General features: G+C 39.1%; 2 protein-coding genes across 4 annotated transcripts in view; one reads left to right on the forward strand and one right to left on the reverse strand.

The window, feature by feature from the left end:
* MED12L (mediator complex subunit 12L) overlaps positions 1–27,238 on the forward strand; it is a 352,961-nt gene that overhangs the window by 98,120 nt on the left and 227,603 nt on the right. The window contains exons 13-16 of one of the 2 annotated variants that reach the window (XM_047784689.1): positions 1,144–1,270; positions 4,393–4,607; positions 5,876–5,980; positions 6,837–7,013. In XM_047784689.1, the coding sequence (XP_047640645.1) occupies positions 1,144–1,270; positions 4,393–4,607; positions 5,876–5,980; positions 6,837–7,013 (624 nt within the window). The remainder of the gene's footprint in view (positions 1–1,143; positions 1,271–4,392; positions 4,608–5,875; positions 5,981–6,836; positions 7,014–27,238) is intronic. The other variant, XM_047784699.1, reaches the window with a different exon arrangement.
* On the reverse strand, positions 10,787–17,645 carry GPR171 (G protein-coupled receptor 171). 2 transcript variants are annotated; one of them, XM_047784810.1, is made up of 2 exons: positions 17,500–17,618; positions 10,787–12,462 (listed from the first exon to the last, which is right to left on the reverse strand). In XM_047784810.1, exon 2 carries the CDS (start codon positions 12,404–12,406, stop codon positions 11,447–11,449), a length of 960 nt encoding a protein of 319 aa, XP_047640766.1. In that variant the 5' UTR covers positions 12,407–12,462; positions 17,500–17,618; the 3' UTR covers positions 10,787–11,446. The 2 variants fall into 2 exon arrangements, 1 of the variants encoding a protein (XP_047640766.1); XR_007135531.1 differs by lacking the exon at positions 10,787–12,462 and adding an exon at positions 15,950–17,347 and having other exon boundaries at positions 17,500–17,645.

Below are 27,238 nucleotides of genomic sequence, written 5' to 3' on the forward strand. Positions count from 1 at the left end.
GAGTTCCCGTCGTGCCTCAGTGGTTAACGAATCCGACTAGGAACCATGAGGTTGTGGGTTCGATCCCTGGCCTTGCTCAGTGGGTTAGGGATCCGGCGTTGCCGTGAGCTGTGGTGTAGGTTGGAGACTCGGCTCGGATCCCCCGTTGCTGTGGTTCTGGCGCAGGCTGGTGGCTACAGGTCTGATTGGACCCCTAGCCTGGGAACCTCCATATGCTGTGGGAGCAGCCCAAGAAATGGCAGAAAAGACAAAAAAAAAAGAATGTAGAAGTTAAATGGCTTCTTTTGATGTGTTTCCCGAACTATGGAGATTCCAGGAGTTTCTGAGAGAGCTTATTGTTGAAGTGTGATAAGTGAAAGAATCTTGTTAGAGGAATAATGTTAGTTTTCTCATTCATACCACGCTTACCCAAACATACTCATAAATTCATCGCCTGACAAAAAGAAACACAAAAGAATCAAGCTCAGTAATACATGCCCAAATATTTCTAGGAGGGAATGCCATTAAACATGAACTATTTAAAAATGAAGACAACCTCAAATTATTTTTAGCAATTTTGCATAAGGATAATGAGTATTTATTGTACCGTGCTGCTCATTCAGTGGATATTCATACTGTGCTGTGCCGAGTTTGAATAATGTTTTTTTTTTGTCTTTTTTTGCCATTTCTTGGGCTGCTCCCGAGGCATATAGAGGTTCCCAGGCTAGGGGTCGAATTGGAGCTGTAGCCACTGGCCTACACCAGAGCCACAGCAACGTGGGATCCGAGCCGCGTCTGCAACCTACACCACAGCTCACGGCAACGCCGGATCCTTAACCCACTGAGCAAGGGCAGGGACTGAACCTGCAGCCTCATGGTTCCTAGTCGGATTCGTCAACCATTGCGCCACGACGGGAACTCCTGAATAATGTTTTTTACAGATGTTTTTGAAATCATTTGAATTGTTTCAGGGCAGTTTCCCTCAACTTTTAGAAATTATATTCATCTATGATGCATGGCCCTCTAATAAGGACAGAAATCTCAACTAAGTTTTGCATGTTTTATCCAAGAACATAAATGTTAATAAAAAACTAACATTTCATGATCCATTGTGACTGTTCTTGTCCTCTGTAATTAATTTTGCTTGTTTATTTTTAATCTTAGAGATGTGGTGAATCAGAGGTCTTAGATGAGAAGGAGTCCATTTCTTCAGCCTCTCTTGCTGGATCTAGCTTGCCTGTTTTCCAGAATGTTCTGCTAAGGTTTTTAGATACACAGGCTCCCTCATTGTGTGAGTAAAGCTTTTCTTTTTCTTTTTAGGGCCATGCCTGTGACATATGGAGTCCCCAGGCTAGGAGTCACATTAGCGCATACTATAGCCACAGCAACAGCAATACAGGATCTGAGCTTCATCTTCAACCTATAACACAGTTGTGGCAATGCCAAATCCTTAAGCAAGGCGAGGGATAGAACCCGAATCCTCATGGATACTAGTTGGGTTCTTAACCTGATGAGCCACAACAGGAACTCTAAGCTTTTTGCTTCTACATTTTAAATAAGGGTATTGACCTTTTTAGAACTGATTCCCCTCCCCCCTTATCTGTAATTTTTTCAGAAGTTCTTGGCACTGAATATAAGGCAGATTTTAGTGAGCAAAATTTTGTAGCCAATTTTGAATGGAGACTTTTTAGACAATTTTAGAATCAAACAGTCTTTATGGACTAAAAATTTCCAGAGTTATAATAATTAAAACAATAAGTCACCTCATTTCCTAGTAGTTGGTGGACTAATTTTTCCTTTCTAGATTTTTTTTTACCAAAACAGGAGCTAAGATCCTTTGATGTTTAAATACATTGTGATTCTGAATTTTCTTTTTGTGCTGTTTTCTAAATTTCTGATTTTCTACCTTCTGATATTAAAAGGGAGGGGAAAAAAAAGTCCCTTTTAACCAGGTCTCTGATACTATTTCCTTGTAACAACAGTAAGCTGCTTGCCTACACTTTCTTGGATGTTTGTGTGCTATCAGCTCTTTTTGGGTCTTTTACTCCATTGCTTGGGGGAAGGAGAGTGGGGGGCTTGCAGAGTAAGCAGCCACCCAGTGGGTTCATATTGTGGGTGGGAACTTAAAAAAATCATTTTATGTAAGCTAAGTGGGCTTGAGAGATTTTTCATATGCCAAAGTACAGCAGGATAGAGGGTGATGAAACAACAGAAAAATGGCATTAAGTGAAAAATGATAGGAAGGGGAGAGAAAGAGTGAAAGGTAGAGAAGGGAGATGTCTGAGGAGAAGAGAGAGGTAAAGCAGTAGGAAATAGTGCTGCTTTGCTTCCTCTGAGGAGGGAAAGCCTTGTCTTGGACTGAGTGATTCCTGAAGTGAGGTTCTTGGCTGTTCTATGCTAGAGGGAGAACAAGAGCCACAGCCAAACTGGTGGTTGGAGTGTAGAGAGCTGTGATGAAACTTGGAGAAAGGAGCAGGAAGATAAAAGGACAGAAGAGATTCCAGAGAGGAGAACATACATTGTCAGTAGTGACTCATGTGGGTCCTGGGAGAGATGCCTTTTGCTTCCCTCTTCTTGTTCCCATGTCTGCTCTTTCTTTGGGGAAAACCTCCTCCTCCTATGCCTCGCTTGCTTTGGATCCCATTTACTGCTCTGTCAGAGAAAGCTCTTCTGCTTCTCTGAGTTGAGTTTGCTCCTCATTGAGTTTGGGGGTGGGAGAGAGCACACTAGTGGGCTTAAGGTCTAGGGCACTGAGCATAGCATTCCCTGGATCTGTCATTTGTCTTTATCAGTGTTTGTGAGTGTGGTGGTTCCAGGGACTGAGCTTTGTAGGGTTAGTCTTAGTAGTTTAGTCTTTTTTAAACCTTCTGTCAAAGATACAGATAGAAAGTTTGAGTTTAATATTGAAGTTGCAATATTAAAAGTTGTAACATGAATTAAATAGACTGGCTATGAATTTTAGGCGATGGCAGAGCTCTGTCTTGGCACCCTCCCCCCTTTTGTCTTTCTGTCTTTTTAGGGCTGCACTTTCGGAATATGGAGGTTCCAAGGCTAGGGGTCTAATTGGAGCTGCAGCAGCTGGCCTACACCACAGCCAGAGCAACTCGGGATCTGAGCCACGTCTGTGACCTACACCATAGCTCATGGCAATGCCGGATCCTTAACCCATCGAGCAAGGCCAGGGATTAAACCCGAAACCTCATGGTTCCTAGTTGGATTTGTTTCCGTTGTGCCACGATGGTAACTCCTTGGTGCCCTTTTCATTCCACTGTCCCCTTTTCTTTTCAATGGATCCCACTTTCTAGTATTTTCAAATGCCACTTGAATTATGGTTTTATTGTGCAGAGGCCTTTGGAAAATGTGCCCCCCATCCCCCAGATACACAGATACAGTGTGGAGCAAACAGTCATGAGTTATGACTCATGAACTGCTGTAATAGTAAAGCCAGAGGAAAGCAGTCTAGCCCTGCTTTTTTTTTTTTTTTTCCCCATCCCTGAAATTTTGTGTGTTTTCCTGATTATTTAAATGGTCATTCATTTGCCAGGGAGCCATGTCTTTAAACTTGAAATGTTGCTTAGGACATCAGATGCTATTTTTCAATTACAGTGGGACAATCAAAACTAGTGCCAGTTCTGCCCAAAAGCTAGAGGCTCATAGCAGGTTTTCCAATAAATCCCTTATTTTGTTAAATAAGAAAACAGAGAAAGAAAATATAGTTGAAAATTTTGTTAGGCCCTACCTGGTGAAGGAAACTGAAATCTTTCTTTCTTTTTTCTTTTCTTTTTTTTTTTTTTTAAGATTTTTATTTTTTCTGTTATAGTTGATTTACGGTGTTCTGTCAATTTCTGCTGTATAGCAAAGTTACCCAGTCATACACACATATGTATACATTCTTTTACTCACATTTTCCTCCGTCATGCTCCGTCACAAGTGGCTAGATGTAGTTCCCTGTGCTATACAGCAAGATCTCCTTGCTTATCCACTCCAGATGCAACAGTTTGCATCTACTAACCCCAAACCTCCAGTCCATCCCACTCCCTCCCCCTCCTCCTTGGCAACCACAAGTCTGTCCCCCAAGTCCATGATTTTGAGGACAATGATTTCTTGATTTAATTTGTTTGTCTTTTTAAAAAAAATTTTTTGGTCTTTTTAGGGCTGCACCTGTAGCACATGGAGTTTCCGAGGCTAGGGGTCAAATCAGAGCTGTAGCTGCCAGCCTAAATCACAGCCACACAACACTAGATCTGAGCCATGTCTGTGACTTACACCACAGCTCACGGCAACACTGGATCCATAACCCACTGATCGAGGCCAGAGATTGAACCTGCATCCTCATGGATGCTAGTTAGATTTGTTTCTGCTGAGCCACGATGGAAACTCCCTGAATTTTTTTTTTTTTTTTTTTTTTTACAGCGGATCCCAACAGTGAGTGTGAGAAGGTGGAATTTGTGAATCTGGTGCTGCTTTTCTGTGAGTTTATCCGACACGACGTCTTCTCCCATGATGCATACATGTGCACCCTCATCTCCCGGGGAGACCTGTCTGTCACCGCCTCTACCCGGCCACGGTCACCAGCAGGAGAAAATGCAGATGAAAACTATCCAAAGGACCATGATGTGAAAATGGAGGTATGGCCCTGGGAGGGGGGCTCCAGCCCCAAGAAACTCAAACTCTGCTAGGGAACCACTTTCAGAAGGATGATGTGGTGGTACATGGGTTGTCACTTTTCAGTCATATTCTCTTGTTTCAGAGCTTTTTCAGCTCTGCTGCTCACTCACAAAGAAATTCTGGAGTATAGTTTATATATCTTCTAGAATTTTCTTTTGGCTATGCTAAAACTATGAATGAAAAGATTTGACAGGTCATCATCACATTTTACATTGGACTGGAACTATATACTTCCAATTTTGTGTATTTCTAATTTACAGTTTTCCTTTAATGCAGAGCCTCAAAATTGGGCCTGTTTTGGCCCCAAAGTCCTGACTATTTTCATTCTAAGGAGCATCTTTTCTCCAATATATCATTCATTAACATATCACTCTTTTATGCTTATGTTTTAGTCATAACACATTGTATTTTCATTTCAGTTTAGTTAAAACTTTAATGTCTATCTCTCAAATGTTGTAGAACTGCTCTTTTCAACAAGTTACTTTATACTCTGAGTATGACTTTATAATTTTCTGCCAATTTCTGATATTTTGGACATTGTTGTAGATACTTATGGAAATTTTCAGGGCAAAAAACATGAATTTGATGATGGAAATAATAGGAAATGGTGAGAGATTGTGACAAATTCTTACAAATAAAGCCTCATATTAGTTTTTTGAGAGTTTAACCCTATACTGTTGTGATATTTTAAAAAAAGTGGCTATACTTGTAATTTGAAAACCTGCCATTAGTTTTCATGGTTGTACTCTTAAGATTTAAAAAAATTATTTCTTTAATGTAAATACTTTTGTTTCTAAATTTGTCCTCAGTAGAACTTATAAAGAGTGAAAAATAAAGTTACTTTACCTGTTGATGCTTTTTCTATGTTTCTGCTTTTTCTTTTCTATTCCTGGAATTAAGGTGTCTTAATATCTTAAATATACTCTCAGATTTTTCTTACTAAGGAAAGTTGGTGAGTATGTGACTGGGAATAGCCCAAAGAAAGAAATTATGGTCATTTTCTTTTTAATCAGGAAGTTTGTTAAATATTTTTCATCATGAAGACAAAGCATGTGACTTTGCAAAAGCAGTACATGTCTTAACTTCCTTTTCTTTTATTGGGGAAAAAAGGACATTAAAGGGAAAAAGGACATAAGACAGTTTAAAATGTCACTGTCATGTTTTAGTTTCAGTTTCTTAATGGCCTATAGCATTTACAATGTGACTTTCTTTCTCTGGCAATTATCAGGAACAGACTCTTATGGCGCATATGGGGATTGACTCAGGAACTACTAATATTTTTGATGAAGTAGACAAGAGTGACTTTAAAACTGACTTTGGTTCGGAATTTCCAGTAGGTTCAGCCTTCAAATTTTTATTGATCATTAACCCCACCCCCACCTCTGACCCAACTCCTCTCCATCCTTCCGCCCCTGGCCCCGTGTACCGAATGACCTGTGTACTTGTGATGTAAAGTCATCCTCTTCCATTCCAGTGTAGGGCACAATTAATCATCTCATGCTGTTTCCTCATTTCAGCTCATCCACAGTTTTGGCTGCATTGCCTCCTTTTGAAAATTATAACACTCCAATCCTCCTGGTTGACTGTGACTCTTTTATTCATTTAGAGATCATTATCTCTCAGGAATACATGAATGTCATTTCATCAGGGGAGCCCAGGTTGTTTTGCTACATGTGTGTTCAACTTCTGAATGACAGCTTTCCTGGCTTTGGACTTGTTATACATTCTTCCACTTTATCTCAGTATAAATACAAAGTGTTCTTCCTCATGGATCTCAGTGTGTGACTCTGAAACACATATAGTTTGGGGGTACAGACTAAAATATTTGTATCTATTACTCATTAGCTTTAGTAAGGAATTATTTCTGTGTATATGTTTTTGTAAGATAAATAGTTCTATGAGGAAAACACTTCCTTATGGGTCTGATTCCATCTCTGATCCTCTAGGGATGAGTTGTGCACATGTCTTACAAGAGTGTGTGGTAGTCACTTTCTCATCTTCAGAATGGGGGCTGATGCTACTGATCTGAATATGAAATTTGTAGAAATTAACACAGCTTCTTTGTTATTTTGCTCAGTGGTTAAATAAAGAAAGGATATGGCTGTGATTGTCTTGTATGTTTGAAGTTCTATGTTGTGGTTTTGCTCTCTCTCATTTACAATCTCCAACATTTGTTTTACATGACTTAGATTTTTTCTCCCATGCCTGGAGAGTCCTGTGAGAATGCCAACCCTTCCTTGGGCAGAAGAATGTCAGTTAACGGTGAGAAGCTATTGAAGAGAGAAAAACCACGGGAGTTAATTTTTCCATCTAATTATGACCTCCTACGACACCTGCAGTATGCAACACATTTCCCCATACCTCTGGTAAGTCGCTGCCTGTCATTGTAGGGTCACTGACCATTGATTATTTAGCGGCTTGACTGAGTAAAATACACGTGATAGCAGGTGAGTTTTTGCATTTGCTACTTTTGTTGCGGTTCTCATCATATGACTTGAGTGCTCATGCAGTCCAAGTTTGTGGTGTGATACTACTGACTGGATAGATTTAACAGAATTTTCTCTATTAGTGCCCTTTTATCAAGAGCATTTGGGTTGCTGCAAATGATGTCTGAATGTGTTTTCTTACCTCTGTTTGCAACTCATGTACTGAGTGGCTTTTATGTGCACTGTATTGCGGTAGGTACTTTTGGTGTTATACAGATGAGTAAGAATTTTCAGGCACAGGAAAGATGAATAAGGTAGAAGGGAGACAAATGTCTGCAAACTGACAAGCACCAAAATAAATGCAATAACCGAGTAAAAACCTGCTGTCTGCTGGAAGGTGACCCGTTTGACATTCCTGGGTCTCTACTACTCTTAAAGGATAAATGTTGGAGGGGAGAGAACATCTGGTTGAGAAATTGGTAAAGGCTTCCTAGGAGAGGTTGTATATGAGATGATTGGATTTTGGATTTTGGCCTGTTGAGTTTAAGAAAAAGAGAGCACTTAGGAAATAGTTACCAGGTAATTTAGTGTTTGCGTCATAACAAGTGATGTGCTTTATTCTGAAGGAAAATGAGATTTGTATTTTGACATTTGTAATGAAAATTGCACCAAAGTCTGTAAATTTTTTTTTTTTAAATTCTTAGGTTTTCTGTCTATTTTCCTGGAGTTTTAAGTGTAATTTTAATGATTTTTTTAATTGAGGACCATTATTACTATTATTTTAACAAAAATGTAATTGTAAAGTATGTATTATGTTATTTTCTGGATATCTTTGAGGAGTTTTGATCTCTAAATAGTTTCTTAAATTTTTTCTATTTTTTGGTTATTTTTGAACATCTGCTGAAATGACTTTCAAAATATCTATACCCATCTATTTTTTTCTTATTACAGTTAAGAACCCCTTGTTAATTTTTCTATGTTCAGGGGAATATCAAAAGTAGCCAAAATTTTTTTTCTTGTTCATCATTGGCTGAATATATCATTGCTTTTCAGCCACTACCTAAAGACATCATTCATTTCCCACATAATGAAATAACTTCAGAGTTTATTGAGGGCAGTAGAAAGAGTAGCCTGATGTTTTAGAGCTGTATCCTGGAGGATTCATGCGTGAGTGATTATGATGGCTGTGATTTGTTTTAAAATACAGTGAAAAAGGCTCCATATTGAAGTCCAGAGTTAATAGTAAGACCCCAGGGTTAATTTCCTAGTTTTGACAAATGTGTCAGGGTTTGTAAGGCATTAGCTTTAGGGCAAACTAGATTATTGTAGTAGTACTATCTTAATACGTTTTCTATAAGTTTTAAATTATTCCACAATGAAAAGTTTATTTTGAAACAATGGACGGGGGAAATGATGTGAATATGGCAGAAAGTTGAAAATGGTTGCGACTGGTTAAGGGTACTGTGCTCTTTTCTTGGGTGAGCAGAACTTTATAGATTTCCCTCACCCAGGTGTGGGTGTGAGAGCAGGAGCTGCCCAAGCCTGGACCTCTTGCTTCTGTTGTTCATGTGACCTTTGGCTACACAGTTGCATTAGCACTTAGCACTTAGCACTCTCAGCACTGTTCACTTCCTTAGAGGAAAGAGCATGAATGAGTCCCAGGGACTAAGTCTCATGGTGAGTTATGACATAATTCAACTGTAATGTGCATTTTTTTTTTTGGTCTTTTGTCTTGTTTTAGGGCTGCACTCTCAGCATATGGAGGTTCCCAGGCTAGGGATCGAATCTGAGCTATAGCTGCCAGCCTACGCCACAGCCACAGCAACTCGGGATCTGAGCCGTGTCTGTGACCTACACCACACCTCATGGCAACACTGGATCCTTAACCCACTGAGCAAGGCCAGAGATTGAACCTGCATCCTCATGGATACTGGTCGGGTTTGTTAACCACTGAGCCACAATGGGAACTCCATTGTGTGCATTCTTAAAAGAACTGCTAGAAAATTCATGTTGTGGGATACAGTTTAATAGCCTTCTCTCACCAGTTGTCCAGAAGCCCCTTTACTGTGAGTGTAATTTGGAATAAGCCATCAAAAATGGGATGTTCCCACAATGGGAACTCCCTAGAATATTTTTTTTTAAAAGGTTTTTTTTCCTCCATCTTTTGTCTCTAAAATGTGGCTTTAATAAATGAAGGCCTAGGAGAGAGGACTAAAAGGGGACTGAAAGATTCAGGAAAATAAGCTAGTTTTATAATGCTCTTATATGTATAATATCTTGATCTACCCATCAGTAAAAACATGTTCTTAGACTGTCAGCAAGCACAAGTTCTAGTGTGTAGGCATTCTGCCATCCTGTGCCACATGTAAGTCATCTAGACCCTGTCTGTGCCAGATATATGATACCAACTTGGGGTTCGTACTGTTACTGCTAGCTAGCTGGAGTTTGTTCAGTACCTGCTGTGTTGGTAAGTATAAGAGGCGCTTTCTTTGTGCATTTTCTCACTTATTCTCTTCGAACTCAGAGAATGTATTGTGAAATTGTAGATAGGAGTTGTCTTGGGTTCAAGTGTCAGAAAAATGTTTTCAGGGCCAAGCTAAAAATGAGCCTGGAATCAGACCTCTTAGTTTCCAGGAATACCATTTTCTTTCCCCCCTTTTTTTTTCCCTTTCCATTTGAGATAATTTATTTATTTTTATTGTGGTAACATTGATTTATAACATTATATAAGCTTCATGTGCCCATAACATTTCTATGTCTGTATACTCTATAGCATGGCCACCACCAGAAATTTAGTTTCCCTCTGTCACCATACAGTCAATCCCCTTTACCCATTTCATCCCTTCCTCAACCTTTCCCTTCTGGTAACCACTACTCTGTACTCTGTGTAATGCGTTTGTTTTTGTTTGAAGAACACTATGTCATAGTCATTGCAGCTAATGTAAATGCATTACCCTTTTTTTTTTTTTTTTAAAAGCTTTTTAGGGCTTTTCCTGAGGCATATGGAGGTTCCCAGGGTAGGGGTTGAATTGGAGCTGTAGCTGCTGGCCTACACCACAGCCAGAGCAATGCTGGATCTGAGCCAAGCTGTATTTTCAACCTACACCACAGCTCATGGCAACGCCAGATCCTTAACCCACCGAGCAAGGCCAGGGATTGAGCCTGAGTCCTCATGGATGCTAGTCAGATTTGTTTCCGCTGAGCCACGATGGGAAATCCCCCACTGTTTTAATGTGGGCTTTTATTATCGAATTGAAAAAAAAATATCCATTATCTCATACATGTTTATGCAAACTCTTCCGTTTTCTGTTGCCCAGATAAGTCTTTTACTTAATGCCATCTATTGACTCCTTTCTGCATTATTGGCACTCTAGAGAATGCCATCAAAGGGTTGTGACCTGGAGAGTAGAGTCACTACACTTTAAACTTCGGGGCCCCCATGGGGGTCAGACTCATCTTCAGGATGTGAGGGGTACCAGTTAGCCCAACACATGCTGAGTTTCTGCAAGGTCTTAACTATGTGCAATCCTCATGTCTATTTTAAGACCATTTGGCTGGTACTGTTTTTCCATAACTTTGATATGAGTTTATAGTTCCAAAATACTACTCTTGGCAGTTAGTATAATCTAACAACCTACCCCCCACCAAAAAAATGTTATGGGGTCTACTCCATATTACTACAAAATAAAAATAAAAACTCACTGGATCTGTCATTCCTGATGTAGAAAATCTTTATTTTTAACCTTCAGGTAGAATATAAGGATATATAGTACAATCAAAACTGTCCATGGATCTCCAAGCCTTTTTAGGAGTAAAAATTTTTAAGCTCTTGTGTTAGGAAACATTGAGATGTTAAAAATTGGAGTAGTGAGCAAAAAGCTTACCCTTTTTGAAGTGATGGATTAAAAATAAATCAGGTACATGTGGTTTCATGTAAAAAAAGTCATCTGGCTTTTTTTTTTTTTTTTTTTGGAAAGCAATCTGAAGGGCTTTAAGTTGTGTTGCTGAAGGGCTTTCTGGCAACTTACAGAGATTATTTTGCCTATTTGTGTCAGGAAGGCAGTTCCAGGCCTTTAAATGACTACCTCTGAGTCTGTGTCTTAGAACTCATTTTATATTTCAAGGATATTGCAGGGTTATATATTGGTCCAATAAGACTTCAGCTCTTTGTACAAACAATTGGGTTAAGGAGCATCAGCAACCACAAGAGTACTTCTTGGCTTGCATTTAGAAACAGAGTTCTCAGTAAACCAAGCCACATTTGTTAGCTATCTGCATTTTTACTTACTTGAGGCACTTTTCTTCCTCCTTTCAGTAGTTTTGTACTTAATTGTCCAGTAGGGCAAGACATAATCGCATGAAAAATCCATATTTTATGCATTGTTTTCACAACTTGATTTTTCTTTCTGCACTTTGCTCTCCTTATGTGAGGCAAAAGTCTCATTGACCTTTAAACGGAAAGCTCTTGAGAGATGATAGTACAGGATCGGGTCGAAACACAGGTTGGACACAGCCAGGAGCAGTGTGGCCTCTTTGGCTCTGAAGAGTGAAATCCTGGTTGGACAGTCAGATATGACCTCTGTCTGGCTGAGGGTGTATGGGATTCGGACACTGTGATAAGGAACAAAACATATGATGTAGCCTGTTGTCACTAAAAGTATATTGATGAGAGTGCTTTTCACGTTTGGATAATTTTCATTATCCTTGTTTCTGTAGAGTTGTCGAATTACAAGGCAGTTAGATATTAAGATGATGCCTGAGAAATTTAAGAATATTGCTATGCATATGAAATTTGTCAGCAAATGCCAGTTTTTTCCAAACTCCGTTTTGAATTCCATGCAACCCACGGTGGGCTTTTCCTTGATTTCTTTGATGGGAATTACCATGTTTGGCACCATTATAACAAGGACCATTAGCCACACAACGGCCGAGATCATTTTGGCAAATCCAGGTTCCTGTATTCGATAAATCTTGCAGCTATAAGTCAACTGAAGACAGCGATCAATGCTAACAAATGCTAAGAAGATAATTGATAAGTACATATTAATGTAGATGAGGCAGGCTGTTACTTGGCAGTGGAATATCTTCAACTTCCAGGGTGCCACGCCCAAGTCCACAATGATTTTCACCGGTAAGGCCAGAGTAAGCAGGAAATCTGCGGTTAGCAAGTTAATCAAGTATATGCTTACACACCTATGATTTGCATTTTTCTGTAGGAAAGCCCAGGTTGCAAAACAACTGCCAATAATTCCAACAAGGAAAACCAAATAAAAAAAATACGTGAATGGCTCCAGGTCTCTGTAAACTGGGCAGAAGATAGAACTGTTTGTCATCTTGAGGGAAAGTAAGGATGACTCTTTCCAAAAAAAAAAAAAAAAATCCAAAGAATCTGTTGGGAAAAAAAAAAAGGAAACTTAGCAATTATTTTCTGTAAACACATTTGTACTCACGAAACTATAGTCCCAGTCTCTCTGCTTCTTAGAAATTCGAGGGACTTAATAGATCATGTGGATGGGTGGAAACATCTTATATTGTGAGGAAGCCTGGGTTTTCCATGGTCTGATTTTGTGATTTTGGGAAATCCCACATAAGGTTGCTTCTAGAAGGCATATTTTTGATCTCATGGTTTTGTCTTCTGATAGCTCTTTTGTTACCAATTGGGTTGGAAGTTAGTTTGCATAGGAGATAAGTGTACTGAAATTCTGAGAAAAAGAGGAGAAAAGAAGTGGTTTGGCTGTGTGGCCCAGCCTGAAGACCTTTCAACGAGGCTTCCTGGCTTTCTGTTTTCATAGCGTGATAGAACTCTTCCTGCTAGAGAAGCCTGGCCTGAGAGGGGAGGTAAAGGGTGACAGAAAATTGTACTAAAATTTAAAAGCTCTTTTAAATCTTTATTGTGTAACCTACTAGAACATTTTCCAAATCAGAATTTCATTTTCTTTTTCCTTTTTTTTTGGGGTGACTTTTTAGGACCCCATTTGTGGCCTATGGAGGTTCTCAGGCTAGGGGTCGATTTGGAGCCACAGCCACAACCACAGCAACTCGGGATGCAAGCAGCATCTGTGACTTACACCACAGCTCACAGCAATGCCAGATCCTTTAATCCACTGAGCGAGGCCAGGGATTGAACCTATGTCCTCATGGATGCTAGTCAGATTCACTTCCCCTGAGCCACGACGGGAACTCCAGTTTTTCCTTTTTTAGCAGAAAATAGTTTTAGGACTGGAGTCTGATCTTGCCTTCTTGCTCTAGATTCCTGATAGTATAGACCTGCGCTATCCAGCATTGTAGACTGCAGTCACCTGTGGCCACTCATCCCTTGAAATGTGGCCAAATCCAAATTGACATGTGCGCTCTAAGTGCTGGGTTTTAAAGATGTAGTGTAAGATATTGTAAAGAATAGTGCAAGGAGTAAAATTGTACTGTTTTATGTAAGTAGTACAACAGTAAAATAGCTCATTAATTTTTACATTGAAGTGGATGTGTATGTGTGTGTGTATGCTTTTTAGGGTTGCACGGGCGGCATATGAAAGCTCCCAGGCTAGGGTTCAAATGGGAGCCATAGCAACTTGGATCTGAACTGCATCTGTGACCTACACCACAGCTAACAGCAACACTGGGTCTTTAACCCAGTGAGCAAGGCCAGGATCGAACCTGCATCCTTGTTACTGCTGAGCCACAAAGGGAACTCCTGAAGTGATATTTTTGATATATTATGTTAAACATATTAAAATGAATTTCTCCTGTTTCTTTTTGCTTTTTTTTTGTCTTTTTGCCTTTTCTAGGGCCACTCTCCGGCATATGGAGGTTCCCAGGCTAGGGGTCTAATCGGAGCTGTAGCCACCGGCCTACACGAGAGCCACAGCAGTGCAGGATCCAAGCTGCGTCTGCAACCTACAGCACAGCTCACGGCAACACAGATCCTTAACCCACTGAGCAAGGCCAGGGATTGAACCCGCAACCCCATGGTTCCTAGTCGGATTCGTTAACCACTGCGACACGATGGGAACTCCTTTTTTTTTTTTTTTTGTCCTTTTTGCTTTTTTAAGCGTAGATGCTAGATAACTTTAAAGTACCTTTGTGGTTTACTTTATATTTCTATTGAGCAGGGCTTGTCTAGATGTTTCCATGTCAGTGTTGGTAAGAAAATTGACCAAGAATGTATTATAAGGCTTCTAGGGCAAGAATGTATGATCATTGGTTACAGAATTCTCAAAGGGAAGCTCAGTTATATAAAGAGGTAAACTTTAACACTTGAGGGTTTTTGTTGTTGTTTCTTCTCTCATTGTGGGTTTTGGGGCTGTCACAGCCAGAAATATAAGATGCACCCTTAGAACCATTGAGATCGACAGAGATAGTGACAGAATCTCATCAGGTCCCCTCCCAATCTGGAACATGGGGTGACTTGTAGCACAAGTTAAGAGAACTGGGCTTCACTTACTTCCTTTGACCTGGTCTGGTCAAACTCATGTTCTTAGGCCCATAGGTGTTCTTCCTGGTGCTACTTCCTAACGTGCACGTCCCTCATGCCTATTAAACATCTTTCTTCTTTTAATGATCAGAAGATTGTTTTTGTGGTTTAGCAAGAAAACATTGAAAGGAAGCTTTTTTTTTCCTTTTTCATTACTTTTTATGACCACACCCACGGCATATGGAAGTTCCGGTGCTAGGGATTGAATCGGAGCTGAAGCTGCCTATACCACAGTCACAGCAACACCAGATCCGAGCTATATCTGTGACTTAATGCTGCGGCTTTCGGCAATGCCAGATCCTTAACCCACTTAGTGAAGCCAGGGATTAAATCCACATCCTCACAGAGACGATGTTGGGTCCTTAACCCACTGAGCCACAGTGGGAACTCTGAAATGCAGCTTTTAAAAATAGCAAATAGTAAATATAGCATCTGAGAGGGCCAAACAAGCTCATTCTTTGAAACCTCCCTTTAAAAAACAAAACTTCAGAAGCCATTCTGAATCTTAGTTTTTTAAATTATTTCAGGATCCATTGTGTACATTTTAGGGTGAAACAAAATGCAAGTGTACAGATAAGTCAGATGTACATAAAGCTTTCTAAACTGAAGTGACATTTAAAGGATACATGTCCTTCCCCTTCTCCTACTTGAAGTAGGACTTCAGGGTCCATGAATAATATAATTCTGTGCTGAACTCAGTGAAAATAATCAAGCACTTACTTCACGTCTAGCACTGTGCCAAGTACTTTACATGTACTTATTGAACGTTTCATCATTCCTATCACGTGGGCATTGATATCTCTATTTTACAGATGAGAAAACTGAGGCACCATGAGGTTAAGTAACACTCAGGATTATACAGCTCCTAAGTTATGAGACAGAATTCCCAGCCAGACAGCCTGATCTCAGGTGCGGTGTTCACGACCACTTCAAAACTTTGTCTCAGTGATAATAATAGTATAATGATGGCAGTGATTGTTATTATTATTATTATAGTAGCCAGCCTTCGCTAAGTGCCTACTACGTGGTAGAAACTAGATTTTTTTTTTTTTTGTCTTTGTTGTTGTTGTTGTTATTGTTGCTATTTCTTGGGCCGCTCCCGCGGCATATGGAGGTTCCCAGGCTAGGGGTTGAATCGGAGCTGTAGCCACCGGCCTACGCCAGAGCCACAGCAACGCGGGATCCGAGCCGCATCTGCAACCTATACCACAGCTCACGGCAACGGCGGATCGTTAACCCACTGAGCAAGGGCAGGGACTGAACCCGCAACCTCATGGTTCCTAGTAGGATTCGTCAACCACTGTGCCACGACGGGAACTCCTTTTTTTTTTTTTTTTTTTTTGAAACTAGATTTTAAGCAATTTTCATATATAAAAGAACATAAATAAAATATTCATTCTTAATTTTTTTCCTGAATACTAATACAAGGTGTTTCTGCTCCATGTGTTTTAATGTTTCATTTTACAATACATACATTTAAAACCCAAACCTAGCTTCTACCTTTTAAGCCTAAACCTCCTTTACTTTCAAAATTCCTGTGACCCGGTCCTTCCATGTCACCTGCACTGTCGTCCCAATTCTCTACTTTAGGTTGGTGGCATCATGACTGTTCCATGAGCTCTTCTTCCTAGCTTGGTGCTTTTCCAGGTGATAGAATTTGGGGATCATAGGACTCTATAAGGATGGAGGGGACTTTTATTAATAGCATCTGGTCCAATCTGCAGATCAGTTGAGGAGTCTGAGGTCTGGCACGTGGGTGTTGGTCAAGGTTTCTCGGCTTGTTAGAGCAGGCTAGGATCGGACCTTGTCGATCATTTTCTAGACTCTCTGCCTTTCCCCTTACCCCAGTCCTGCTGATCCTAAATACCTGGAGGGGGCTCTTCAGGCCTGCAGTCTACTTCAGGCTTTACTGACTTCTCTTTGACTTGACTTTTGATGATAACCATTTATTTGGTATCTGGGCACTATGAATGTCCTTTTTTCCCTCTGGATCAGAAGCTGGTATTGGTGTAGATAGACCCTCATCTCCCACCTTTGCTCATTGTTCCTTTGCAGAGTGCTAGGAGTTTGGCCTATGCTCTTGTATTTCAAACCTTATTAGAGTCTTATTTTATAGATGAATATATGGTAAAGAGAAGGATTAGAGAATAATGTGTTTCAATCAATGAATATTCTCTGTAACTAGAACTGACCACATATATCTCCCATGGGTAATTTATTTGAAAATAGTTGCAGTGTAACTATTCATTCAATAATGCTTGAGAACCATGCAGTGCCTTGCAGTTGCTTTTCTTGAACCTCAAATTTCTTCATTTAAAATTTTTGGTCATGTCAATGAGAGGTTAAATTATACTGTAATAACAGTCTGTGTTCTCTATCATGAATTTAAAAACCGAGTGATTGATGGATATCTTTTTAATCAATTATTCGCCTGTGGAAATCTGAGGTACCCCAAAGTACTCCAGCAAAATCAAGAGATTTCAAACGTCTCCTTTGTTTGTAAGGCATGTCTGTTGTTTTTTTCTGAATAAACTCATTAGTTATTTTTAATGGAAGTCACAGTGGAATTTCCTTAAAATTAACTCTCATGATTGCAGAGAAAAGTCACTTTAAGACCTGTTGCACCCTGTTGTGAAGATCTACACCATGGCCTTTACCTATCCAGTTATAAAATCAAGTTACTGAATAGTTAAGCTTACCTCCAAGGAAGTAGTAGTCAGTCTTGTGTGAATTAAGCTGTCTTTTTGAGAAGAATGGAAGGGGTCATCAGGTAGAAGAAAATTACAGTGTAGTTCACAGTGAGAATCTATTTGAAATTTAATAATCAGTGCCTTCTTAACACAGCAACCTTATTACATGTTGGCATTTTCAACTTACATGATTTCAACACTGAAAATCATAGATTTCCCTTCCATGGAAAGACATTTGAATATATTAAAAGTACTGAAAAAGACATACCTGGGGATATATTCTCTGAGCCTCAGTGGGCCCGGCTCCAAATCGTCAGAGAAGCGTGAGCTGTTCAGCAGCTACAGCAGTAGCAGCCCCATTGCAGGACTGCCAGCTGCACTAAAAATTTCCTTTCCTTTTTGTGTGGTTTTAATAGTTTGCATATTGACGTAGATGAAACTGTGGTTTGCCAATAGTTTAACTGTATGAAGGCTCCTCTAGAAGTTCTTTTCAATTTTGTGTAAGCTTTCTTAAATAATTCATATTTGTCTATTATTTTAGAGGAAAGGTTTTTATTCGTCCATTGTAATACATAGTTGTTCTTTGTTTTTAAGCACCTAACATGTTTTTCATCATAATGATTTTAAAGAACATCAGTATTTTGTGCCCTGAAAGGTAATATGAGTTAAAATATTGGGTGTTTAAGGAAAATTTTCTTAGTGTGCATAATGATACTCATTAGCTTTTCAAAGTTATAACTTAAAAAATTGTCCCAATTTGTATCCTGCTGAGACATCTAGTAACCAACAAACAAGATATGATCCAGCACAGTCTGGTAGAGTGCTGGTTTTATTTATCTTTATCCTTTTGGTTTCATTTTAGAGAAATCTGGAGGTAGAAGAGAAAAATCATAATGTAGAGAGATAGTTACTATTAACCTTTTTTGGTGCATGTGCTTTAAAATTTTTCTATGAGTATGTATACCCCCTTAAGAATGTTACTCTGTTGTGCATACTGTTTATAGTTTGCTGTGTTTTCATTCAAGAATATATTGGATCTCTTTTTTCTAAGCCAGAGAGTAAACCTGCAATGCGCATTTGTCAATTTGGTCCCGTCATGTTAATGAATTGAGATAGATATTTAGTAATGAATCGGTTGTATATGAAGGGACCCTCTAGTGTACATTTAAATCATCAGGGCAAGTGTTCATCCTCCTGTGGGGGAGTAACTGTTGATTGAGTGTCTGATTGAGGGACCCAACAGAAAGTCACTGCCTCATCCCCGTCATCAGTCAGCTTTGTTAAGTTAGATTTCTTTTCTTTTCTTTTTTGTCTTTTTGTCCTTTTTAGGGCTGCACCTGTGGCATATGGAGGTTCCCGGGCTAGGGCTTGAGCCGGAACTATAGCTACCAGGCTATACCACAGCCACAGCCAGGCCAGATCCGAGCCATGTCTGAGTCCTAAACCATAGCTCACGGCAACACCGGATCCTTAACCCACTGAGCGAGGCCAGGGATTGAACCTGAATCCTCATGGATCCTAGTTGGGTTCGTTAACCACTGAGCCACAACAGGAACTCCAGGTTACATTGCTTTATAGGAGGGTAGCTTTCATAAAAGGGAACATGAGCTCACATCCTAGGAATATTCTTGGGAGTTCTACGCCTGCTGGCCCAGAATTGATTTCCAAAGTTGATTTTACCTACAAGCGTAAAACCATCAGCTGGGTCAGTCAGGATCTGAGTTTTTCTATTGCTTCATTGGCCTGGTGGGTGCTTTGGTTTCATGTCTTTCTCCTAATAATTCTCCAAACAATAAAGAAAAAAGAAGAAATCTCTCCAGAATCGAAAATGCTTTTGGTATTTACTTTTTGGTATTTACTTTTCAAAAGAAAAATCTCTCCAAAGACTAGATGAGAAATGTCAATCTGGAGGGAATTTAGGGAGGATCTGGGGAACTTCTGAAAACAACAGTGTTATGACACTTATGATGCCACTATCTGTTTGTTTCAGATACTCTGGTATTCTTGCTGATTGGAGTAATTACTATTATTTTGCAAAAGAAAAAAATTTTATATATTCACTTATAAATTGGAGGAGGAAAACCCAAATCTTTCTCAAACTGTATTTGATTCGAGTTAAGAACCAGTGTTAATGTTTCATCATAATAGTGCTAGGAAATGCCCTTTCTTTTAAGATTAGTGTGCCTCAAGATTTGTGGTATTAGCTAGGACTCACCAAAAAATGCACTTAAGAAAAGACATGCTTGCAGACAGTCAAGTAAGTGAGCAGTTATGATCAGGTTTACATTCACTGGGGGATGAAGAGACTGAGATGGAAGGAATCGGCTGAGATGCAGCTGGATACCACCTGAGTGGTAACTGGTTTTCAAATGATATGAAAGCACACTAGAATCAAAAGTTTTTGGTAAAATGTCTTTTTTCTTTTTTTAAGTAGGCATATTATATGTATTTTCCTGTCCACTTTGCAGTATAGGTAGAATTAAGAAATAAATTCAGGAGTTCTCTTGAGGCTCAGTGGGTTAAGGGTCTTGCATTGTCACTGCAGTGGCCTTGGTCACTGCTGTGGTGTGGGTTTGATCCCTGGCCTAGGAACTTTCACATGCCACAGGTGCAGCCAAGGGAAAAAAAAAAAAAAAGAAAAAAGAAAAGAACCCCCCCCCCAAAAAAAAACAAAAAAAGAAAAAGAAGGTAAGGAAATATATTTAACTGTTCTTAAAAATCTATGATAGCCACAGTTTTTTGCGTCTGGATTGTCAAATATAAAGAGCTAAAGTCTCCTAGTTCTCTGTGTTCTATTTCCTTTTTTTGAAGAGTGAAAAACCAGTCTTTTAATAGTGAAACTGAACCATGTTTTTCCTTCTGAGAATGAGCTTGAGACAAGCTGGCATTTTGTGGAAGTTTATTCATGGTGGAAACAAGCTTTTTTTTTTGTTTGTTTTTGGGCTACCCTCCCTCTTGTGTTTTTAACGTGAGTTCTATTTTAATTTCCGTAAGTCACTTCTTTCTGTTTCATTAAGGACAAATGTTTTTCAGAGGGTATTTTCTAAGTGTTCTAGGAAATTATACGTCACCACCAGCCTAGTATTTTAGAAACCCAAGTGGGAAGAAGTGAGGTGAAGTTGGTTTTTTGGGTTTTTTCATTTTTTGTTTTTTGTTTTATCTTACCTTGGTCATGGCAGTACTTTTTATTTAAGAAATGACATATTAGTCACTTTAATGGATATTTTGTATGTTTGAGAATTAAAGCTAAATTGCCCCATGAATTGAGAAAGGAAATCTTTTTTACTCAACCCCTATCCACACAAATCATGCTTTTGATTTTATTGAACACAAATACCAAACAACAGTATTTCAGAAGAATCCTTTTTAATGGGTAACATTCTTAAAATTTACTTTAAAAACATAGCACGGTAGCCCTTTGGAACTGATGAGGAAGAGGAAAATAAATGTTAGGGTAGGTAGCCCCTGCACAGCCAGAAACACAGGTCTGAGAATTTATTTTCTTTAAAGAAATCCATGAGATGGAGGAGATGCTGCTCTTTATGGGTGGGGAAACTAAGGCATGGGGGCATTGAAACCTTACCCAAAGCTGCGCAGTAAGACTCCCGGGGTCCCAGTATTTAATTATGCTTCTTAAAATGAAAAGTGTTGGGCAAGAACTGTGGTTATAAAGGAGGCCAGCAGATCAGTCCCACACCCCCCTGCACCACTCCCCTCCACCACTCCCCTCCAGCCAACACATACACACTTAGCGTTTGCCGCTGTTTGAAATTGAGTGCCACTAGGTAGTGGGACAGTGCACCACTGTGTCCACTTTTCTCATGGAGTTTGCAACTCAGGATGCCTACAGCTCAAAATCATTTGCATCCTGAAGTTGTTTTTTTTTGTTGTTGTTGTTATTGTTGTTTGTTTTTTATGGTCTTTAGTCAGGGAGCTGTCCTTTGGTCAATGAATGCTGGTGATCAGAACATTTCTCTAGCAGCTTGTGTGGCTCCAGGTCAACCTTCTTTCTGGAGCCCTTGTGCTTTAAATTTCATGCTTTGGAAGTATTTTAGGGCACGTCATCCCCTTTCTCACCCGAATTATCCCTAAGACGTTTTTTCCAGACTGACTGAGGTTGATAGCTTAAATCTGACAGTGACTGATATGATTAGGCAGAGTAGTTTTAAAGTGAGGTCTAAACAGAGCTTCCAAGAGGTTGCTGTTTCTGCATCATTTAAAACTCTTCTTAAATTTTTTCTTTTCAGTGAAACAGAGTAGAGATTTGGAAATATTTTTGAGGGCAAAGGTGTTTTGCACATTCTTGGAATATGAACTCAGCTGTAAAAGTGGCTGAGTCTTTTCTGTCGTTCTCTTGGTTAGCGCTTTTGGTTTTTGGCCTTTTTATTGATTGTACAGTGTTATCAAGTCAACATACAATTCATCTCACCTTTCATTTGTGAGGTGTGACTGTGCTGTTTGATCCATGGTTGTAAAATAACTAATAGTGGGGAAATCCCTTAAAAAGAACTTTTAGAATTTATCTTTTCAAGTCGCTTTCTTCCCCCCACTTGAACGAAGAAGTTCATTTTCTTCCCCCCACTTGAGCGGTTATGGTCCATTTCTTTTGAAGTCTGAGTAACACATTTTCATAGCGTAGGACACATTTTACAAACTCTGTTGTTACTTTCCAGAAGAAAGCTTGTTTTTTGATCAAGTGGTTAAGAAAAATTCTAATGACAAAAACTTCTTGACTGCAGGCTGCCTCCTGAGTTCCCATCTTAGAGAAAATTTTTGCTGCTTTTAGAAGAATACAGCTCAGAAGGGGTGCTAAGGAGTTTGAATGTCCTGCAGGATGAAGGTGGACTCTGGGCTGTTAGAGCCTGTGGGGATCCAGGAAGTGCAGTCTTCTGACCCAAGTGGGTGAAGAACTGCTTCTAAGAGGTGAGGGAGTGGCCGAAGGCTTAGGGCCAGATGCACATAACTGGGCTGTGGGAAGGGTGTGTGGGGCCTCTCAGTCTGGCTGTGTGGAGTATGTATGCAGGATCTGTGTGACGAAAGGCAGAGACTGAATCTTAGATCCTTCTGGTCAACCTTGGATGCTTTAGTTAGTAAGCAGTGGAGAGCTCAGGAAAGTAGCTTGAGGAGAGACGCCACTGAATCCGCAGGCCTTGGAGTGTGTTGGGTTGGGAGAGAAAGCAGAAGACAAAAACCCAGTTTGGGGATAAGTGCAGTCTCCTTAGGTGAGAGGCCGTGAGGATCTGAACTTGGCTGGGAAGAGATGGGCTGTTGGGAACCACTGCAGATATAAAGTTGCTGGGCTGTGGTGTGGGGCCGGCAGGGAGCAGACTGTGGGCTTGGTTCTGGGAAGGGACGTCTGAGGAGAGAATCTGGTCTGACAGGGAAGAAGGCCAGTTTGATCTATTGGCTTCTTGTGTTTTTAGAGCTCCCTCATTATTTGATATAGCATAGATTGCTTTTTACTTTATCCAAATTTCCCTACCACAAAAGGAGAGCTGACAGCTTCCTTTTATGGGTTAAAACTAACACCATAGAATACCACTAGAGAAATAATAGTACAAACCCAGCCCTGGTTATATCAGCTGAAGCTCTGCATCAGCCCTTTAACTGAAGCCACACCTGCAACTTTGAACATTCAGGTCTGTCAGCTGGTAAATCTCTTTTATTGCACAAGCCCAATTTTAATTGTATTTTTTGTCACCTATAAATGAGAACATCTAGATGCATTGGCTTCACCTAAAAGATTAATCCAGAGATTCTAAAAAACACCCTTAAACTAAGCTTTGTTTCTCCTTGATGATGTTAGTAAAGGATGTGCCATGAGATTAGCTCTGTATTCTGTCTTTAACCCTAGTGCTGCTACCTGTGTTACTTTGAATATGGAGAAGAGGGGAAAAAGGAAACTGTATTAACACAGACAGTATCTATGACATCAAGATATAACATCATAGAAATTATAAACGTAACAGATCACCTGCGCAGAATGACACAGGTTTCCTTTTGGGTAAACAGTGCCGTGAAGGTTTGTATCTTGGGGTAGGAGAGATCCGGTACTGTGTGGTCTTGAGCAGTGAAAGCTGCTGCTTCTTTTTGGTCTCCTAGGTTCCAGTGGCACGTGGATGACCACTTCATGACAGGACAACCCCCCAGAAGAACCACTTTAACAAATACAGCTTTCCTTTCCATATGCCAGTTTTCAAAATGTTCTAACCGTTTCATAGCACTGCTTGTACAAAATGATTACATGTTGTATTACTTTAGCTGTAGCAAATATATATTACAAACCTTATTTATAAACTAGCTGTAGAAAAGAAACAAATTATTCCGCAAAATAATTTTAAAAAATAGTACTGGTGATCTCAGAGAAGTTTCTGGATTAATCCACTCTTGCTGTTGCTCTACTACTTTATTTTTTGTTGTGGCCCTGGACCTTAGCAAAATTTTGTTTAATGTCCATTGCTTTCATTTACTTAACTTTCCAATGTTTACATAAACTTGTTATGATGTGATTTCCAACTCTAATACCTTACTGAAATTCCTCTCACTGCAGTCTTTAAATGATCTTCAAAAATTAAATCCAAAGATTTGTTTGTAATCTTAATCCTTTTTTTAATTGAAGTATAATTGACTTATATTGTTTTCAGGTGTACAACATAGTGATTCAATGTTTATATACATTGTAAGGTGTTCACCTTGATTAGTTACTGTCTGTCACCATACCAAGTTTTTACAATATTATTGATTAGGTTCTCTATTACATTATATGCCTATGATTTATTTACTTTATGAATGAATGTTTGTACCTCTTAATCTCTCTCACCTATTTTACTGATACCCTTGTCTTCCTCCCCTCTGGAAGCCATCAGTTTGCCTTCTGTATATATGTATGTCTGTATGTGAGTGTGTTATATGTATGTATATATCTCACATCTTCTTTATCCATTCATCTATTGATGAACATTTAGGTTGCTTCCATATCTTGACTATTGTAAATAATACTGCAATGAATATTGGGATGCATGTATTGTTTTGAATTAGTGCTTTCATCTTAGGAAAAAATATCCAGAAGTAAAATTGCTGGTGCATATGGTATTTGTAATTTTAATTTTTTGAAGCACCTTCATGCATAATGGCTGCACCAATTTACATTCCTACCTACAATGTATAAGGGTTCCCTTTTCTCTACCTCTTCTTCAACACTTGTTATTTTCTAGTCTTTTTGGTGATAGCTTTTCTGAAAAGTGTGAGGTGGTATCTCATTGTGGTTTTGATTTGCGTTTTCCTGGAGTTCCCACTGTGGCACAGCGGAAACAAATCCGACTAGGAACCGTGAGGTTGTGGGTTCGATCCCTGGCTCGCTCAGTGGATTAGGGATCTGGTGTTGCCATGAGCTGTGATGTAGGTTGCAGACGCAGCTCAGATCTGGCATTACTGTGGCTGTGGCATAGGTCGGCAGCTGTAGCTCTAATTGGACCCCTAGCCTGGGAACCTCCATATGCCATGGGTGAGACTCTAAAAAAATAAAAAACCAAAAAAGCCCACAAAACAACAACAACAAAAATCACTTGATTGTGTTTTCCTAATAATCAATGATGTTGAACATTTTTTCTTCTGCCCATGGGCGATCTGTATGTCTTCTTTGGGAAAATGTCTATTCAGGCCTTCCGTCCATTTTTAAATTGAGTTTTTTGGTTTTTTTTTTTTAAGTTGAATTATATGACTTCTTTGTATATTTTGGATATTGACCCCCTTATCATATGTATTGTTTGTAGATATATTTTCCCATTCAGTAGGTGGCCTTTTAGCTTTGTGGTTACTTTTTTTAGTCTTACAAAAGCTTTTTAGTTTGATATAGCCCATTTTTATTTTTTTTTATTTCCCCTCCCTTGAGGAGACATGTCAAAAAAAAAAAAAAAAGAAAAAAAGAAAAAAAAATTTAAGACCATTGTCAAAGAGCATACTGTCTGTGTTTTCTTCTAGGAATTTTATGGTTTCAGGCTTTACATTTAAGTATTTAATCCATTTGAGTTTATTTTTGTATGAGAAAGTAGTCCAATTTCATTCCTTTTCATATAGCTATCCAGTTTTCTCAATACTATTCATTGAAGAGGCTGTCTTTTTCCCATTGTATATTCTTGCCTCCTTTGTTGTAGCTTAATTGAAACTGCAGGCATAAGTTCCTTTCTGGGCTCTCTGTTCTGTTCTCTTGATCTATGTGTCTTTTTTTGTGCCAGTACCATACTGTAGCTTTCTAGCATAGTCTGAGGTCAGGGAGCATGGTACCTCTGGCTTTGTTCTTTTTTTCCTCAAGATTTTTTTGGCTCTTCAGAGTCTTTTTTTTTTTTTTTTTTTTTTTTTTTAATGAGAGTTGCAGTGTTCATTTCAGGTTCTCTCTTGTTTTCTTTTTTGTATTTTTCTATTTTGCCACACAGGCAGTGTGTGGGAATTCCCCGGTCAGGGATTCAACCCATGCCGCACAGCAGCAACCAGAGCCACCGTGGTGAGAACACAGGAGCCTCAATCCACTAGGCCATTGGAGAACTCCCCAGAGCCTTTGTGTTTCCATACACATTTTTGAATTAATTGTTCTAGTTCTGTGAAAAATGCCATTGGTATTTTGATATGGATTCCATTGAACCTGTTGATTGCCTTGGGTAGTATGATCTCTTTAAGAATATTAGTTCTTCCAGTTAGTGAGCACCATATATCTTTCCATTTGTTTATGTCATCTTACAGTATCTTGTAGTTTTCCAAGTATGGGTCTCTTACCTTAAAAGTTCTGATATGTAGTAACTGTTGCTCAGCTCTTGCTTCATAATATCCGTATTTGCATTGCATGTTATTTCCTGAAAAATCTTGCTTTTCATATTTCTGATTTGCTTTGACACAGTGTTTACAAAGGCATTACTTGGTGCTTCTCAATTTCTTCTGTACTTTCATTTTCTCCCGTGGCCCATTAGGGGGCATATAAAACATCAGTTTTTACTAATTTGTCCTGGCCAATGAAAACTGAATAAACATAGTCACTTTCTTTTGCAAATATATTTAGTCAAACAAATGCTGTAGCTTAGTTTTGCCAAGCATGTTTATCATAGCTTGGTGAATTTTTTTTTTTTGGAGAGGATATCTGTCCCAGAGTTGGGGGCAGGGAGCTTTTATGAGGGTGGAAGGTGAACTTCCCAGCTCTTATTCAGTTTAAGATGTGTTTTCTGAGTTTTGCCTAAAATCTGATGAGGGCCTAGAACATGTGAAATAATCTGTTTTTAAAAGTCAGTGGCCAAGTACGATTAAAAAAAATTTATGCCTTCTTTCTAAGTCTTCTATTAGTCTGTGTAATTGAATGTATTAAAGAAACCACTCATGTCTTAACTATGAGGAAATTTGGTGGTGTTTTTTGATATCTTGACTACTAAAAAAATTGACACTCTTAAAAAATTTTTTTATTAGTACGTATATGGTAAGGCTCAAATATATATATATAAAAACATGGCTTACAAAAATGTTTAAGAACACTTAAAGGTGGGCTAAATGTCTTCTAGCCAGTTAATAGCAGAAAAAGAATTTAGCTTTGATAACTCACAAGCTAGCAACCATGTCCCATATCTGCACATATGAAATTTGTTTTTTTAGAAAATGTGATGTATAGTTTCTCATTCATTATTATAAATTTTAGATATTCTTTTTACTAAGTCCAGTTGCTTTCTTAAAAAAACCTCTTTTCTCCGCTTCTAGAGGATAATATATATTGCCAGCCGGGGGGTATTTGTGTGCGTTATGTTTTTTTCCACTCAACCTATGTATTTTTTTTTTTTCCATACCTTTGAATAGAAGAAGTTTCCTGGAATCTATGCCAATACCTAGGGTCCCTCCTTAGAGTTCACTTAACATTCTAACACCAGCACCCCAGGCTCATTAAGTGGCTTAGCTAATCTTCATATAAATTGTAAATATACCTTATATCATTCTCAAAATACTATCAGTGAAAAATTATGGTTTTTTTGCTTCAA

The sequence above is a fragment of the Phacochoerus africanus genome, chromosome 1 (assembly GCF_016906955.1).
Source record: "Phacochoerus africanus isolate WHEZ1 chromosome 1, ROS_Pafr_v1, whole genome shotgun sequence".
NCBI lineage: Eukaryota > Metazoa > Chordata > Mammalia > Artiodactyla > Suidae > Phacochoerus > Phacochoerus africanus.

Coding starts and splice junctions, on each gene's coding strand:
- GPR171 (XM_047784810.1), bottom strand. CDS start 12,406: ATGACAAACAGTTCTATCTTCTGCCCAGTTTACAGAGACCTGGAGCCA.